The 18,911-nt window shown below is 40.8% G+C and overlaps 1 protein-coding gene across 3 annotated transcripts in view; it reads right to left on the bottom strand.

Annotated features, from left to right (window-relative positions):
- Nucleotides 1–18,911, bottom strand: part of adcy8 (adenylate cyclase 8 (brain)) — a 97,016-nt gene that overhangs the window by 33,123 nt on the left and 44,982 nt on the right. For 2 of the 3 annotated variants that reach the window (XM_080194279.1, XM_080194280.1), the window contains 4 exons: nucleotides 14,359–14,556; nucleotides 13,752–13,852; nucleotides 8,525–8,726; nucleotides 5,522–5,611 (listed from right to left, as the gene is read on the bottom strand). In XM_080194279.1, coding sequence (XP_080050405.1) covers nucleotides 5,522–5,611; nucleotides 8,525–8,726; nucleotides 13,752–13,852; nucleotides 14,359–14,556 — 591 coding nt within the window. The remainder of the gene's footprint in view (nucleotides 1–5,521; nucleotides 5,612–8,524; nucleotides 8,727–13,751; nucleotides 13,853–14,358; nucleotides 14,557–18,911) is intronic. The other variant, XM_080194281.1, reaches the window with a different exon arrangement.

Here is an 18,911-nt window from a genome sequence, read left to right as displayed (position 1 = left end):
TTATTCATCCTTCCACCATTGGTATTCAGCTAGCAGCAGGTGGGGAGGTTGCCAGATGGAAAGTCCAAAAAACAAACGCAGAGAGGTCCCCCATTCAAAGGCATTCAGTGGGAATGACATTGGGAAGAGGGGGGCTGAAAGTCACTCCTTGCTCTTTATTCATGTCATCCTTGGTGCATAGAGCATTGCCTCCAGAAATGGAGCCCTACATTTCTATTTACTAGCTGCATCGAGGACTAGTTTCTACATCACTGACTCAGAAACAAAGCTGCGAACAAGTGACCCAAATTTAAGCTTACACCAATTCCACAAAATACCATATTATTGTTATGTGAAATGTCGGCATAAGCATGTGTGTATTTAGTTATTTTTCTTTTCTGAGGAAAGGGAGCAGGCAGGTTATCAAGGATAAAATGCTCCTATTTGATCCAACAAGTTCCACCGGGATCAGGGGAAACAACAGCAAACTGAACAGATTTACTTTGGAAGAAAGAGGATTTAGATGGGAGTACTGCATTGGCACTGGAAAAGGCACAGGTTTACTGCTGAAGTTACCCACTAATAAATTCGCACTAAAGTAATACTGTCCTGAATCTTATAAACAATAGAACTTGAATTGTATTGTTGTCATTTGTGACATGGTGCACTTGAGACTGAATAAATTTGATCCACACAGTTCTGAAGTGAATGGATTAATTTCATTGTTTCGGGAGTTGCTGCAGCCGTGACCTCTATATAAAAGCTGCATCATCACATTAGTAAACCATAATAAAATACATTTTTATATGGGTTGCAAAGTGCTGAGGGCACAGTGAAGTGCTATATAAATACAATTTCTTTATTTTAATGGGATATGTTTCTATTATGCCTATCTACAGCTCTTCAGTTTATTTTAGGTGTAATTTTTTCAGTGTCTGAAGATAGAAAGACCTCTCAATTTTGTAAAGAAAACTCACTTATGTGTGTGATGAACAACTGCAATATTTAGTGACCATTCATAATTAGAAAGTCATGAATCAATCCTGTTGGCCTTAAATATTACAAACTAGAAAGGATTGTGAATGATGTATATGCTCCCTTTAAATACTTGCATCAAAGTCCAGTATTTCAATAGAGGGATTAACCAATTTATTTTAATTAATTAGTGCCTCATTAAAATATAAGAGAGACGATTTTGAAGTCCATTGTAGAAGGAAGATCAGTAAAATGGGGAATTAAGGATGGTGGTCTGAATTGGTTTTGTAGACATTAAACTGGAACACCAGTAAAAGGGAAAGGAAGATTACTGGTATGAACCGTTTTTTTCCTTCTGGGATGCTTTAACTGGGAAGTAATTTGCAGATTTGTCAGAAGTTAAGTAATTTATTCGTAAAAAAAATTTGGAATTTATTTCAGTGCAGAGTGATGTTTCTGCTACAAAAACAGAAAATGCTGCAAAATTGACAGACTTCAGCTGCAGCTTCTACTCCATTTTGAGAGACAGTGAGACTCCACCTGCAGCTCCTGCTCCATTGAGAGAGGTGTGGATGTTCTGCTCAGCTGTTCTTTTGCATCCTCACCATGAAATTTAAAACAGATATCAGATGGCTTCTGGCAGGACTGGCTATTGGCTGTTATCTCGGTGTGATGGTCAGGACCACCAGGTCCCCTTGTCATTTCACGTTGTTGGGAAATTGATTCGTCAGCTGTCAACATATTGTCTCCTCCCGCTCCCTACCACTGTTGGGCCAGAAATTCCTGGCCATTTTTACTCATAGAAAATCTCACTCTGAAAGGCTAGAAAGATGCTGGTTTGTGAAAAACTTGCAAATTGGGATGTTCGTTAGTGTTAAAGGTTAAGGCAGAAAATGGGAGCTTGGCCCTGTATCTGGCTGTCATTGCAGAAGGATATAATGGCCCAAATCCTGTTGTGGGTATGCCGGCGTTGGACTGGCGTAAACACCGTAAAAAGTCTGACAACACCAGGTTTTAGTCCAACCGATTTATTTGATAATACTCACAAGCTTTCGAGGTTTCCCTCTTCGTCAGGTGAATGGAGAGTTCTGGCCTCAGACAGAGCATATAAAGCACAGACAGTTTAGAGATTACTGATTAGAATGCGAATCCTGGTGTTGTCAGACTTTTTACCAAATCCTGTGAGCAGAGTTAGTGATTGTCAGATTGCCAGTGCATTTCTAAACACCCTTGATGCGACGCTGCTGCACATTTCTTCCATGGTTTTCCAATCACGACTCTCACAGAGAGGCACAGCTCAACGTCCCTCAGGGGGACTCTGACTAATTGAAGAAGAGTCTGAGGAACTTAGGATCCACCTTTTCACAAATTGTCATATGGTTAAGTTTAACTGTCTTGTCTTTGAATGTGAGTGAACGATTAGTGAATAGGTGAGGTAGGACGAGTGAATAGGGGGTAGGTGAGGAGGACGGGTAGCGTGGTGGAGTTGGGTAAGTAGGTAAGTGGGTAGCGGGTACGTTGGAGAATGGGTAGACGGTGAAGTTGGGTCAGTAGGACGATGGGTAGGGAGGAGGTTGGGAGAATGGATAGGGTGGTAGAGTTGTGGAATTGGGAAGGGGGTAGTTTGGGAGACTGGGTAGAGTTGGGTAGGTTGGTAAGTGGGTAAGGGAAAGGTTGGGAGGAAGGGTGGAGTGGTGGAGCTGGGTAGGGGGTAGGTTGGGAGAGTGGATACATGGTGAAATTGTCAGGTGGGTAAGTGGGTGGATCGGGTTGGTGATTGTCAGGTCAGTGGAGGTAGTCATGTTGGGCTAGGGGTGTAGTCTGCTGGTTGGGGGGTATTTGGTGAATCAGAGAGGCTGCAGGTGGGTTTGCTTAAAGGGTGATTCGAGGGCGCTGACGGGGGTGGGGGGGGATGGTGAAGTGGTATGTATATTTATCCAAATGTTAGACTAGATTTTAACCTGATTGACGGTTCCTGTGTTACTATCCAGGGAGGTCATGCAGAACTGTCCCAAGTCTAATTCAGAGAGATTCGCACAGGGTCCTGAAGAGCAGGGGAAGTGTTCATTCAAAATTCAAACTTCCTGGGCAATTCTTTCACAGGTCTGTCCATCAGGACTTCCACAGGGTCCCGACACACATCCTCAGTCATACATCCAATCTCCATTGATCCAACTGGATGGTTTGTTCTAATCAGTTTAGCAGGATGGGCCAATGTGTGTCAGATACAGCTCAGTGCAGCAGATCTGAACACATACATTTTGGAACAGCAAAAGGAAATATACCCTAAGAGGTAACATGTTTGCTAGAATGGAGCTGCATGTATAAATATATATATACATATAATATATATACATATATATTTATACATATAGACGTTTAAAGGCAAAAATACAGTTAGTAAAAGTTACTAGAAAAGTACATAAGAGACTCTGGCTTCTACATACAGAGGTTTGAAATACAAAAGCATGGAAGTGATGTTAAATGTGTACAAGATATTGGTTAGGTCACAGTGTTGGTGTTGCGTGCAGCTCTGAGCTCCCATTTGAGGAAGAATATTGTTAAATAGAAAAGAAAATATGAAGTGATATTTTGAAGAAAAGCTCGATAGTTTGTGTGTTTTTCACTGGAGTTGGAAATATCAAGGAGGATTTAACCATTTTTCAAAGTTACGAGAAGTTTTGAGAGGGTAAATAGTAAAAGCCTGTTTCTACTGGTTGGCAATTGGGAGGGATTAGACTTAACAACAACAACTTGTATTTATATAGCACTCTTAAGATAGCAAAACATCCCGTGGCACTTAGCAAGAGTGTAATCAATAAAAATGTTGACAACGAGACATAGAAGAATTATAAGGACCCATGGACAAAAGATTGATCAATGAGGCAAGTTTAACAGTGCATCTAAAAGGAGGAGGAGGTGAAGGTGAGGGAGAGAATTTCATAGCTTAGGACAAAAGCAGCTGAAACTAGAGCTGCCAATCGTAGAGTGATTAATACCAGGAATGTGCAGGATGTCAGAATTGGGGGGGGTGCAAAGATATTAAAAGCTTGTAGGGCTAGAGGAGGTTATAGAAATTGGCAGGGATGAGAATGGCAGTATTTGAAAATAAGGATGAGAATATTAACATTAAGTGTTATGCATCAGAAAGCATAGGTGTGATGGATGAATGGAACTTTGTGTGAGTGATGATATAGGCAGCAAAGTTTTGGATGAGTGCAACTTTACATCTGGGGGAGGTGACAGGCAGACCAGGAGAGCACTGGAATTGTAAAAGAAGTGAAAATGATTTGGATGAGGGTTTTAGCAGCAAAGAATCAGGGTTAGAGATGGGTAATGTTACAGAGCTGGTTTGGGCAGGGCCGGTGGGGAGGAGGTGGTGGGACATGATGGCCAGGGATCAAGATATTAGTAAATGGGTGAAAAGGTAGTTAGGGTGGTCATAGTCATCAGATAGTAGATGGTCATCAAGTGGTTCTGGAGAATATGGTGGTTAGGGGAGGGGAAGGGGAAACAAATGGTGACTGGAGGGGAGATCATGGGAGAGACTGTAACTGTAGAAGGCAAAGCAGGTTGGGCTGGAAGGGAGCTATCCTGCTCCTTCTGGCCCACAAGCCATGTTATAAAGACACTTACATAATGCATCCAGTAGTTCTCGCTTCCTTTAACCTAAGCTTGTAAAAAAGGGGGTGCATAGCCTCTTTATCTGTTACTATTGACCCATCTCCTAGATTGGTTGCCTGCACCTTGACCTGTCTCTATTAAAACCAAAATCAGAAGGGTTTGAGGTTGATTAGTTCAGAACTGAATTTTTTGAAATGTCAACTTCTTATCCATCTAAATCCCACAAAAGCTTGGGAGTGAAAATTAACCCTCTGTTTTCTTCTAGTTCTGGCCTCTTGTTCATCTCCCAGTTCCTTCAACCCAATGTAAGTGGCCATGCCTTTAGCCACCATGTATTATGTTCTGGAGTTCCCTCCTAAACCTTTACGTTTCTCTATCACCCTCTCCTCTTTTAAGAGGCTCCTCACATTCCACCTCTTAGGCAAAGCTCAGCCATCCCGGTTAATATCTCCTTTGGTTCTGCGTCCATTTTTATCTGATTACACTTCTGTGAGTACCTTGGAATGTTTTTCAACACAAAAGACACAATGTAAATACAAGTTATTATTATTGTAAATCTGGACATGATCAGTGCTGACTTCTAATGGAAAAAATGGCAAATAAGTGTTCCCTCTCATTGTATTGACATTATTCAATTTGATAAAAGCAAAAAATCATTCAATGTGGTTTCAGTGGATTTAATTCAAGCTAAAAGATTAGAATAGAACAACTTCATAGCTGAAGATTACTTTCAATCCTCATGAGAAACATCTTGGCAATTCATATCACCATTGGTACCAATGAATTACTGCTTGTGTCTGTTGTTGCAAAAGGTTATGGTGCATGTGCTATTTAATTCATATTATATTTATTCAGACTGGTGATTCTTAGCAAAAATATATCTGTCATACTTGGATGCTGGTTAAATAAAGACACACATGCTGAAAACAGAATATTTAAATACCTCTGGATAGAAGCATATATCTGTACACATGGCAGTGGAATTGGAGGTCTGATTCTTTACGATTTCCAATACATCTGACTCACACCAAAACTGAAAAAGAAGCTTAAGTGTTAGGTAGGATATATTTAACAGTTCTAGTCACAACTCCCACATCTAGTCATTTTGAAATTAATTTGATCTAAATATTTAGGGAAGATATAAAGATGTCAAAACACATGCTTAAAAAGCAATCTGCTAAATTACAGGTATGTGTTTTAATCTCTCAAAGTAGGCATTATTCAATGATCATCCGCCTACTGTGTGGATTAAAATAATGTCTATCAAATATCTAAAGCAGCACTCTTCACTGCAATGCTTTAATTTTTAGATTTCCACATAATAACGACTACATGGAAGAGTTTGGAGCATATAGATTGACATCTTCCAGATAAACAATGGGAGGGTGGAGTTAACAATACAGAAGAATGAAGGCAATGACCTCGTGGTGTTATCACCACACTATTAATCCAGAAACTCAACTAATGTTCTGGGGACCCAGGTTTGAATCCTGCCATGGCAGATGGTGGAATTTGAATTCAATAAAAAATCTGGAATTAAGAATCTACTAATGATCATGAAACCATTGTCGACTGTCGAGAAAACCCATCTGGTTCACTAATGTCCTTTAGCGAAGGAAATCTGCCATCCTTAACTGGTCTGGCCTACATGTAATGCCACAGCCCCAGCAATGCGGTTGACTCTCAACTACCCTCCAAGGGTAACTAGGGATGGGCAATAAATGCTGGCCAGCCAGAGAAGCCCATGTCCCACAAATGAATAAAAACATGGGCTGGAATTTTCTCAAAGCATCAATGCAAGTATAATTTTTGTTGGAACTATATCTTGAATTCTGTTTACATACGTAAAAAGAGTTTCTAACCAATTTCCAACAGTGTTATGGCAATGGATTGAGAGCCATTCTGAGGAAATTTCCATCCCCAATCTTACTGGTTTTTTGTACCAGGGCAGGCTAAAGAAACTGGAACATTCTATAATTGGAAAAGTATGATCCTTGAGGGGAAAAGACGTCTCTTTAAAATGATGATGGAAATGGCTGCTGTTCAAATTGATATGGCGTTTGAATTATATAGGGGAGGAAAATGTAGGGGTCATAAGGAAAAATAGTGTAGCTAGATGCTGGTAAGTGCTTCCTTTTGATCTCCACAATAAGTTGCCACACTTATTGCAGTGAATTTGGATCTACTGCAGATCTTCAGCATGTATCTGGGTGAATACATGGAAAACATCTTGAGCTGTTGATGACAAGCTAGGTAAGAAGTCACTAATATCATTAGTTACTGGCGTGTCCTGGAAACTTACTTCATCAGCTATGGGGGTCAGAGAGGAATTTCTCAGATCTATTTCCCCCCAAATTCTCCTCAGGTTTTCATTCTCACTTTTTTAAAAAAAGTTCAAGATCCAAGGGGCTTTAGCCTTGTGGATCCAGAACTGGCTTGCCTGCAGAAGGCAGAGAGTGGTTGTGGATGGGTCTTTTTCTGCATGGAGGTTGGTCACCAGTGGAGTGCCACAAGGATCTGTTCTAGGACCCTTGCTGTTTGTCATTTTCATAAATGACCTGGATGAGGAAGTGGAGGGATGGATTAGTAAGTTTGCCGACGATACGAAGGTTGGTGGTGTTGTGGATAGTCTGGAGGGATGTCAGAAGTTGCAGCATGACATAGATAGGATGCAAGACTGGGTGGTGAAGTGGCAAATGGACTTCAACTCGGATAAATGTGTAGTGGTCCATTTTGGCAGGACCAATGGGATGAAGGAGTACAATATCAAGGGTAGGGGTCTTAGCAGTGTTGAGGAGCAGAAGGATCTTGGGGTCCGGGTCCACAGGACTCTTAAATCAGCCTCGCAGGTGGAGGATGTGGTCAAGAAGGCGTATGGTGTACTGGCCTTCATTAATCGAGGGATTGAAGTTAGGAGTTGGGAGGTAATGCTGCAACTTTATAAGACCCTTGTCAGACCCCACTTGGAGTACTGTGCGCAATTCTGGTCACCTCACTACAGGAAGGATGTGGAAGCTATTGAGAGGGTGCAGAGGAGATTTACAAGGATGTTGCCTCGATTGGGAGGCATGCCTTATGAAGATAGGTTGAGGGAGCTGGGTCTCTTCTCCCTGAGAGACGAAGGTTGAGGGGCGACCTGATAGAGGTTTATAAAATGTTGAGAGGAATAGATAGGGTGGATTCTTGGAGGTTATTTCCCAGGGCTGAAATGATCGCTACGAGAGGACACAGGTTTAAGGTGCTGGGAAGCAAGTACAGAGCAGATGTTAGGGGTAAGTTTTTCACTCAGAGGGTGGTGAGTGAATGGAATCGGCTGCCGTCGGTGGTGGCAGAGGCGAACTTGCTGGGGTCTTTTAAAAGACTTCTGGATGAGTACATGGGATTTAATGGGATTGGGAGTTACAGATAGTTCTATGGCCTGGTAGGTATGGATATGATCGGTGCAACTTGTGGGCCAAAGGACCTGTTTGTGCTGTAGTTTTTCTATGTTCTATGTTAGCTGTTTTTTCTAATGTCTTGAGGCTGTTATATTTGAGTTTTTTTCCATGAAGTTCTCATGGGATCTCTAAGTTTAACATCAAATTTTATCCAAATGACATACCAAAGTAATGAGATTGCATTAGTTAGAATAATGGTATACTTAATTATGGAAGAGTTTGTTTTAAGTCTTATTTTGTGTATGTGATTAATCGCTTAATGATTCTGCGAAATTTTGAAATTTCTGCCTTTATAAATATGTGTTTTAATTCTCCAAATGTTAAAATATATTGGAATAGGAAATCATTAGGCCTGTAGTTCAATGCTGTTTAGGAACCAGATTGCAGTATGTTCAATAGGACTTTCAATACTTAAAACGATATGCCCAATAGCCTTCGACTTAATCCTGTATTAAAGTTACTTTACGAATATCTCACCAAAAACAGCACAATAACAACTAAATACGTACTATACTTATTATAGCACCAAGAAAGTTTATCACAATGGAGGCAAATATGATGACATTCCTTGCGAAATGCGTTTCATTGATCCAGCAGCATGATTTCCGAAGCACTAAAGGCAGACATTTATAATCTTCCGCAGTAGTGAATAGTACCAGTGCAGCATGCAACATGATCAGAATGGTAAACTGGATCACCATTGGCATTGTTCTAAAGAGAAAACATAGTAAGGTAGTTTTGTTTCACTGCATACAGTCACTCGATATAACATTGCATTTGAAAAACCATCCGGATCAAAGTTATATGAACTGCAGTTGTCTGACCAGTCACCGAAATGGGGTAGGCTAAATTTTCAATATATGGTTTACTCACTGGTTGAACGAAAGTGAAATAATGGGGCCAATTTTCACATCCTCACCAGCAGGCTGGTAGAGTCCAAAACTTAGGGGGTTGATATTACCATTCTCGTTTCCAATTATTGGTTATTATTTTGTTTGTGGATGATCTTAGGTCCTTGTCTGGTTAAGACAAGAATATACTTGTAACTTAAATATCAGTGCCCTTTGACTTATATCTGGAATTCCAGCGTAATTTTATAATACCAATGGCTGGGCTATGACTAAAACAAGTTCTTTCAAAGATTGATGTACAAAGAGGAGCTTGAATGGTCCTGACACCATAAACATCTTCCCACATGTTGCTGCTGCTCCAGAATCTCCTCCTGTAATTGCACCCCCTCTTCTTTAAGCTATTTCATCAGCCTCAGCTCCATATAGGAGTCACAATCTTTCCCCACCCTGTTGTTGTTACCTTTGAGTACTAGATCAGTGCTTGCAATACACTGTGCATTTTGAAATGAGGCCCCACCCAAATGGTTTCAGGCTCTTGGCAAAGATATTAGTCACCCTGATGTCCATCCACAGTTAAAATTGGTCCTACCATTTTCATCTTTCAACAATACCAATACAATTATAATACTCAAATGGCTATTGAACTGACTGTGCATTGAGGTTGCTAATCCATGGTGAGTACTGGACGAGCTGGGTACTTGAGCAATTAAATTCATCAACACATTGTAAATGAGGTGGTTTCTATAATACGTGGGCAAGCTGATCAGTCAAGTTATCATCCACAAAGATGAAAATCTACCCCATTTGTAGCCCTTGTACCATTAGTGCAGACTCTTACAATGTGCAAGGTCCTTGTTATTGGTATGGAACCAAATGCTACCATCGAATGTTTCAACTATTTTTAAATTATCATTCACCAATGTTTCAAGATAATTGATAAGTGGCCAGTTGGTCGAATGCACATAATTTGGAAGGGAACAAGTGTACTTGAAAACTGTGCCCAGATATTGTCCCTGCTTCTCCAGAGACCCAGTTTAGCTCGTGTCAATGAATCTTTGTTGTTCTTACTTTATGATTCTATTGTCTTGCCAGCTCTATGTCCTCTTCCTGATTTTTGCAACATCCTATTAATTAAGCATGTGAATACAAACATGCCAGTGGTTTATAATGATGGATAATGAGTCCAGTAGCTGATGTGCCAATCAAGAAAATTTGTTGCAGTTGTGACCATCAAGCAAGGATGAGTATTCCATCACATTTCTGACTACAGCCTTGTAGATAGTGAAGAGATTAAGGAAATGAGCCAGTATTGTGGTCATTGGGCAGAATCTTCCATCCTGGAGTATAAGTTGGACGGCAGGGGCAGAAATGAGAGTGATTTCCTCTATGGGGCAGGATGGCTGCCCCCTGCACCCCTGCACCCCCCCTCACTCCCCCCCATGATCTCACACTATTCTCATTACATAAGCACACACAAGGAGCACAGAAAGTCCTGTGGCTGGGGCACGCAGGAAGTTGCTGACCCCACCCTTAGCCCTAGGGTTAAATAGTCCTGGCGCCATATTGAAAGGTTACCCAGACAGAGAAGACAAAGTGTCTTCCCCACAGTTCAGTGAAGCCTTGCTGGGCTGCAGGTTCTCCTCTCAGCCATCCAAGGAAGGCAGGAGATCCTGTTTCCCAGGAATGGCCATAGGAGGGCCTTCTGTGTACCACCACGCCAGCCTGGGCAGAGGTCACCATGGGGCCCACAAAACAACCGGCTAGCTGTGCTAAATAAGGATGAATGACCTACTGTGCTGTGCCAAGCTAAGTAGCACCAATCACCTCAAAGTGTCACTTATAAGGACATCACACAGTATAAACGTGCAAATGCACAGGGAAGTCAGAGTTTGGGTGGCAGACGTAGGCAGAGAATGCAATATGTGCATTGAATGTGCGGACAGCCACTTCACCCTCTCAATGATCTATCAGTGTGCAGGACATCCTGCTCGTTAATCACTGACTGGAAAGGGCTCAGAAGCTGCCTTGGGCACACATGCTCCTAAACACACTCATCTGGTTGGCACTCAATCCTTCTGTCTGGTTACAGAACTAGAATGCTCACAAGAGGAGGGTGGGAGCATGCCTGGAGCGGAGGTGGCATGCAGATATTATAGAGACTTTGTTACTTTCAAGGAAGAGGCCGTACAACAACTGGGGAGAACAGGGACTCTCCTTGCACTGAAGGCAAGAAATGATTCCCTCCCTCTTCATTCCCCACCTTCCCTCACCCCCACCACCTCCTAGAAAGCCAGTGAGGATGCTTCTTGTTCGCAGTTATCAGATGCACCAACAGTGAGATATTGTTTTCACAAAGGAGCTTGCTTCAGCGTCCACCAAATCTGGCTCTACTCCACTCCTGGTACCAGTAAGAAAAGAAGGAGGAAAAGAGACTAGCCAAGCCAGAGCTCTTGCTCCATTACACTACACTAAAGATGGCAGTGCACCCTGGAGGATGTACTGTCACAGACTTCACCAGCGTTTTCTATCAGCACAGATACACTCACCTTGGTGAGCCAACATCCTAGAGTAGGCTTGGGGTTACAATCTCGTGAGCACATCACTGACAATGGTCCACAGCTTGCAGGGGAAGTGAAGCCACAATTACTCACACTCGTAGTTCTGCTGGAGATCAGGGCCCTGCTCAGTCCTATGCAGATGATGAGCCTTTGGACTCAGCCCTAAGAGTCATGTTGACGATGCAGAGACAGGCAAGGCAATATCCAGCTGAGGTGCCAGAAGCCATGTGCAAGCTGGACTGAAAGCTGGGGGAGTCCATCCACATTCTGTCTGCTGCTGTGGATCCAGCACGTGAGCACTTGGCTGCCTCCATGGAAAGGGTGGCGGTCGCGTTGGAAATCCAGATTTAGCAGAACACACGGTTGCTGTGGATATACACTCAGACCTGCCTCCATCACTCTAGCTATAAAAGCAGTGCAGCAGTGGTTAGGTAAGAGGGGCATCTCAAACTCTCTCCAGGTGTCCCTTGTCCTCAATGTGTCAGTGAGATGCCATCGCTGACAAAGTGAAAAAGATGAACCAGCCAGGCACCCTGGGGAATTTTTCCCAGGACACTCGAAGGATGCCCTGCCACTCCACCTCCCCTCTGCCAGCGACCCCCCTGTCTTCAGCAGGTCAGGCCAAGGAGGGTGCACCTAAACTGGAGACACATAGCAGGCCAGAGCCCCATAGGCCTTGGGCCACCGGAGGACACCAGCCAAATTCATCACAGTGAATAGGGCATAGCAGTCAGCAGGCCGCCTCCACCTCAGCTGTGGTTGTCGGGGTAGCAATAGAGAAAGAAAAATAAGGAAGTTTTGAAGGCACATAGGTGGCACGACTGTATAAACTTTTAGCACTTGAAAAATGTCTTCACTTGTCTTCACTTGACACGTTTGCACCCATGCCAAAATAAGCAATCAGCTTGCTTTCGATGTGTCCATTCAGGCTGGCTTTGTAAGAGCATGGGCAAAATCTTATTTCCACATATAGGTGCCTGAGTTGGCAGGAGAGCAGAGAGCTGTGCTTGTGTTGTGGCACAACTGGAACAGCTTGATGATAGCAGCCTAGCACAGATTTTCAGCATCCCCACTGGAATCTTATTGGAGCCCAGAGCCTTTATTATGGCTAATGTAGCTGCTTCTTAATTTCACTTGGAATCAACCGACACTGGCACCTCTGAAGGAAAGGACCTCAAGAGGAAACTGAGTTGGATCGTTCACTGGACAAATTTTGACCAACATATTTGCAGATACTTCAGACTTGTCTTTAACATTCACAAGCTGAGCTTCACATGCAGTTAAGAAAAGAGGTGCACATGAAGCCTTCTCCTCTTATTATTTAACTCAGGCTTCACCTGCATTCTTGCCTGGATATGGTAGAGCTACTGAGCTTTGCTATGATCTGTTGTTCTTACCACATTGCATCAAGCATGATGCTGCTTAACCCTGCTTTTGCCTAATGCTTTGGGCTTTTACCCATGTTACTTTTACATGTACCATGTACGTTTCATATTATTATTTAAATAGACATGCTTGTAACAGTATCTTATTATTTTATACCAAATAATATATACTTTTATATTTTATTTTTATTAGATTTTATATAAAATATAAACTTTATATTTTACTGGACACTTGTAAATGAGAATAATTTGTACTCTATTACTGATTTTGCACAATATTTTTGCATTTATGTTTCAAGGTCTAACCAGAATTGCAGTTTTGATTTCTGAATGCTTGAGAACAGAATTGCTTTGTCATAGTTTCACTTGACTGGTGAAAGCCTACCCCATTCTAAGGTATATTTGGTGCCACTCTTGGAATGCCCTTCAGAGCGCCCACTGAACCAGGCTTGGGCCCCTGGTTAGGCTCTAATGGGTGCACGAGCGAGATGTTCCAGATTAAAATGTTACATGTCATGGTATACAAGCCCACTGCTGGTGATAGCCCACAGCATCTTACAAATGCCCATTTTTGGGTTGTTAGGTTTGCCCTTAGTCTATCCCAGTTTCAAAATGATAATGCAATATCACATTCTAATTTATTTCTTATCTACGAGATGTTTCATTCATTTTTCACTTTGTAACTGCTCTTTTTTCGATAGCTATCCTTTTTTCAATTTTTGATACATGCTTCTCTGACTTCTGAGGCCTTATCAATACAGTAAGCTTGGCTTGAAACAAAATTTGCAAAGCTGCTTTTTGGCTATTGAACAACACTAAAGTAAATGGATAAGAATGCAGCCCCTCAAATGATACAGAACCTAAAATAAACATGTTAGAAAGCACCAAGCAGGAAGAAAATATACAATTCATATTCAAGAGGGGACGGCAAGGTATATTTACCTTGATAAAGGAAGTAAACTTTGTATTGCTGTGATAAAGATAAGAACAATAAAAGCACACACCAGATTTGACTTGAAAACTTCATCTCGCATCTGCGAATACTGGAAGAAAGAAGCACAAAACATTAACAGACTATGTGTTGCAGATTCCACAGTGCTTTGCAGTGATTTATCTGTCTCTATGGGGGTACTGGGAAATTAGCAAGATTATATCCTACGGAAGGATGGGCTGTGTCAATTAAAAAAAACAATACTAAATTTCTAACGATATTTTCGAGGTTACTTTACAGAGAGTTTAAAAAAATGATCTGACAAGTAACCAAATTCAGTGGACGAACTATTAAAATAACCAGTCTTGATTAACACATTAAAATTACCTTTCTCCCGTAACTATCTTTCCTTTCACAGTTTTAATCATGTCTCTATTCATTTTATCAATCGCTTTAAAACTTTCTAGTGTGAAAGGTATGCAATAATAGAAATGATTACTTTTCAAATTTAAAATTTTGTGATGGAATCTTTTTCCCTTAAAGCTTTTACATCTTTGCTTCCACTTAATGTGTCCTCTTTGCTCAGGCTGCCAAAATGTGTATTGGTGGGCCAGCTACCTTTTCCTCCAGGCTGGAGTCTTTAAACATCAGTGAGAAAGGCTTGATATGCTCTCTTCTTAATTTATCCCCACTCCTTAAGTCGATGATATGTTCTATTCGCTTGTTAATTTCCTCAGGCCCAGACTGGACATGCAAAGCTTGTGCAAGGTGGTTTGGAAGCAGATTTATTGAATTTCTTGTTAGGGCAGCCAGAGTCTAGGGAAAGCACATGCAAACAGAATAAACCCCGCTAGACCTCTGTTCAATTGCATTAGAGTGAATAGTTAAAAGACATGTGACAAGGTGGAGATGATCCCTTAGTAAAACGAGAATTTTTCTTCACTATCAGCTTCCCTGTCCTACAGGTACTGCATCCTTAATATTTTGGATGGACCATGTCTGCAATTTATCCACCAAACCACATTAACAATGTACAATTTTGTCAAAGCTGCCTTCAGTAGGTTATGTTAATATTTTAGAGCTGTGATAAGATTTCAATGCCATTAATTCTACTTCTCAATATTTACTGACCAGATTTACAGAAGTAACTTTTGCCGAGCTTTAATGGCTGAACACATTAACCGGAACTTTCTGGCCATTCACGTTGACGTGATCTAGCAGTGCACCCCCTGGTTGTGGGATCCCTGGCGGTGCGATGTACATTGAATGGGAAACCCCACTGACAATGGTGGGACCTCTCGCCCCTGCAGCCGTGAAATACGCAGCGGGCTGCGGGGAAAATCCCATCCAGTTATGTTGTTTTGAAATGGTAAATAGTCTATCATAACTCAAAAGCATTAAGGGTTAAAATACCAAGTTTTTTTGGTGGGGGGGGTAGTTGTTGGTGAGGATGGTAGGGGTTCATAGAGTCCTGCTGCAAAATTAAAAATCAGATGGAACAAAGAACACTTATGCTTATTTTAAAAATTATAATTTGATTTGATGCAAATTACATATGTATCAACCACACGGATTCAACTTTTTTCTTGCAGCTTATTAACTGTTGAGGGCAATGACTGAAAGACTAGAATATCTTAACAGTGGTCATCAACTGTTTGCAGGCAGCATTATTTAATATGTGTAGAGAGGTTGAAATTAATCTTTGGTGAAAGCATTAAATAGTTGTCTATTTAGCATTGCCTTCCATTTTCTTTTCCATATTGAAGTCATATTGAAGTTCTCTAGTTTGAATTCTACTACATTGTTCTATGTTGTTTGCAAAGCAAAATGGTAAAGCTGAAAGAGAGTACAGCACATCTCCAGACAAGAAGGGAAATTAAGGCCTAGCCCTCTGACCAGGTAACATGGAGAAGATATCTCCTCCTCCCTCTCTCGGAGAAACCGTGCCCCAAAATGGTGTGGTAATATCAAACTTTAATATTTGAATTAACTATCTTTTAGTTGCTAATAATCTTGCTTTTTGAATGATCCTGAATAATGGCTTTAATTTATCACTATCAATAAAGTTAAATGGTTACTATTCCATGTTTTTACAAGTAAGGAGTTAAATCTTTTGGAATATACAACTATCAGCCATGACCTCAATGGAGCATCCAGGAAAGCAGATATAACTAAAAGCATCAACAATTTATCTTATGTTTGAGAGAGTTTTGTTTATTTCAACAAGATCTCCAGCAGCATCCCAAATAGCACCAAGCTTTCGGAGGCAGACTTTTGACAAAATTATACCACTTTCCAAGTAAGAAGATCAAGAGGATAAAGTGTACACATGCCAGCCATTTAAATTAAAAAGTAGAAAACCTTGTCAAATGACCTTTAAGCATGTTACAATGCTTAGCAAACGTGCACTTTACAAACTCAGTCAATGTCTTCAAACTGTAACTTGTGAAACATACACTAAAGATTGAAGCTGCAATATCCCTTTTCATAGGTTTGTAGAAATGGTTTTGCTGTTGAAATGTTTAACAATACCTGGGAAAGAAAAGCTAATCTATTGTATATATAAATGTTTCAAAAGGCTGACAGCTCAATATATAAGCATTTCATCGCTAGACCCTGCATATGAACCCAGTTCCAATAGAGGTTATAGACAGGCTGCCATGGGTAGTCCCAAAATGAGTCCAGTTGAGGCCAGAAACCCACAGTATAGTTTCAGATCTGCCATCGATTTACTTTGATCTAGTAGTCTTGCTCAAAAGTTGTTAAGAACAGAGAAAGAGTATGGGAATGGAAATGTGAAGTCCTGGAGGCAAAAGACTTTCGGAAGTTGGGACTGTGGCAGGTTACTAGATGGGAGGAGAAGCTATGCATTGTAGCCAGTTAGCCTGTCACCTTGCAGCACGGCGTGTCAAGTGCAAAGTTTAAATCCCGAGCCACTAGATTGGGGAGCACAGAAATAAAAAGATAATTAAAGCAACAGAAAACTTACCAAAGTGGAATAAAGCTCCAGTGGTGAAATTACTCGCGTTGCTCTCCATTTGATTATTGTGAATGTTTCTCAGCTGGTTCTTATCCTTCAGACTGATGCACTGTGTGACCACTTATTTAGGTTACCTGCATTTCTAGGATATTGCTTTCCTGCTATGGACTATGGTTAAGTGACACAACAGCTCCTGTGTAAAGTCAGAACGACATCACTTTAATCACTTAAATAAGAATAAATCCATGGGGCAGGGATTCCACAGGAGATAGAAGTCCACTGTGTTTTAAAATGCCACCAATAGGCAATCCACAGTTCATAAGGAGGATAATTTCCCAAATCAGAAAGATGAAAGGAAAGTGAGATCTGGCAGCCCCTACTGCCAGTGTTTTTTTTTAAATAAACAAGAACGAGAATAATTTTAAGTGTGTATGGGTGACCATGACCAAAAGAGTGCTAAATAGCTGAGAAATATTCACAGCAATTACAAAGGAGAGAACTACTTCACCCCAGGGATTTAAGTTCCATTTTTTTTCCAAAAAATGCATGAGCAAGAAATCTATGTAATCAAATAAGAATTTCATTTTTGTAAACCACTCTGCAAACAGCAACAAAACGAGATAATGCAGTTGTTTACATCATTAAAGAATAGTTTTAAAAGAAACGTAATGCCTGTAATAACAAGCCAACTTAAAACTTGGAGCAGATACCCTTATGTCAGTCAGAGCTGATATATAATGTTACTTTTTTAAAGAAAGCCTTTAAACATGCTAGATGGTTATTCTTACTACTGTAACAATTAATCGCAAAATTGAACATTGTCAGGCGCTATAATTGAAATAATAAACTGAAAGGCATGCAGATTTCAGAAACAATGCCAATATTTCATTTATTGTTATGCATGATCAGTAGGTGTTTATTGACCAACTGTATCTACTGAGAATGTTGCATGCATTGTTCTGTGTTACAAATACAGGAGCTGCTTATTGAGCTCTATTCTGTCAGCGCTGGACAGCAATATCATCAATATCCAGGTTCACTGCCAAGAGTCCAGTTTGTGTATACTACGGCTGAGAATTTCCAGCCCCATCACGGTGGGAACCACTGCGGGATATTCGACCATCAGCCAAAAGTCCATTGACTATCAGCGGGACTGGACGACCCAGGCAAGGCCAGAAAACCCTGCTCATTTATCTCAACAGACACTATCAACGCTACTTCTGATTGAGCTGCCATGAACAGTGTGATGAGAAATTCTACTTCTCTATCAACTTTCCTTTCCTCTCTTATTCCTCAAATTAACCAGCCTTCACTAACAGGATTGTTCTTATCTTTCAGAAGAAGCTCACAAAACATCACTTTCTAATGTACATTTTGATATCACATAATTACTTCTCTTAATAGAAGTAGTTTGCGCTGTAACAATTTCTTGCATCATTTTGTAACATGCTTCTTGTTTAATAATCTGTAAAGATAACCCTACAGCAAGTTTTTACTAGATCGGATTAAGACCTGCCTTCTAAAACATAATCTGTTTTCCCCCCTTTTAAGTGCTGACTGATCCGTGTATTTCCAATACTTTCTGCTTATATCTCAGATTTCGAGCATTTTCAGGTTGCCTTTCTATTTTACCATCTCATGATAATTTTGGATTACAAATCAGAGATTAGTGCAAACGTGAATTAACTTATAACAGCAATTCAATAGTGAGTGAATAACTAGGCCCATGAGCAATAATCAAATCACGATTAAATCGCTTTCAGAAAGAGTATCCAAGGCTATAACAATAAAAGGCTCTTATCCTCTGATGCTATGCATCCAAGACAATTCTCATTTGACCTGCTTATGGCATGCCAACAGCATAATCAACTTGATTACATGCAGATAAAGGACAAGGTCAGTGTAATAACCAAGCAACCACAGATTATGGTTTTCAACCCTTTCCTGGTTTGCACAAAAAACTGTAGGTGTAAAACATTTCTGTAAATCGATCTGGCAATAGAAGCAGGACACTATCAGTCATTACCATAATGTTTTACCCTGACAGCATCAGGGACCCAAGTTTGATTCTGACTATCTGTGTGGAGTTTGCATGTTCTGTTAGTGCTGTGGTTTCCTCCCACAGTCCAAAAACATGCAGATTAGGTTGATTGGCCATGCTAAATTGTCCCTTAGTGTCCACATATGTGTT

Source organism: Carcharhinus amblyrhynchos, chromosome 8, assembly GCF_965287045.1.
Source record: "Carcharhinus amblyrhynchos chromosome 8, sCarAmb.v2.hapA, whole genome shotgun sequence".
NCBI classification, from domain to species: Eukaryota; Metazoa; Chordata; class Chondrichthyes; order Carcharhiniformes; family Carcharhinidae; genus Carcharhinus; species Carcharhinus amblyrhynchos.
Note: the sequence above shows the minus strand (reverse complement) of the source record. Positions and strands in the feature narration are given on the sequence as shown.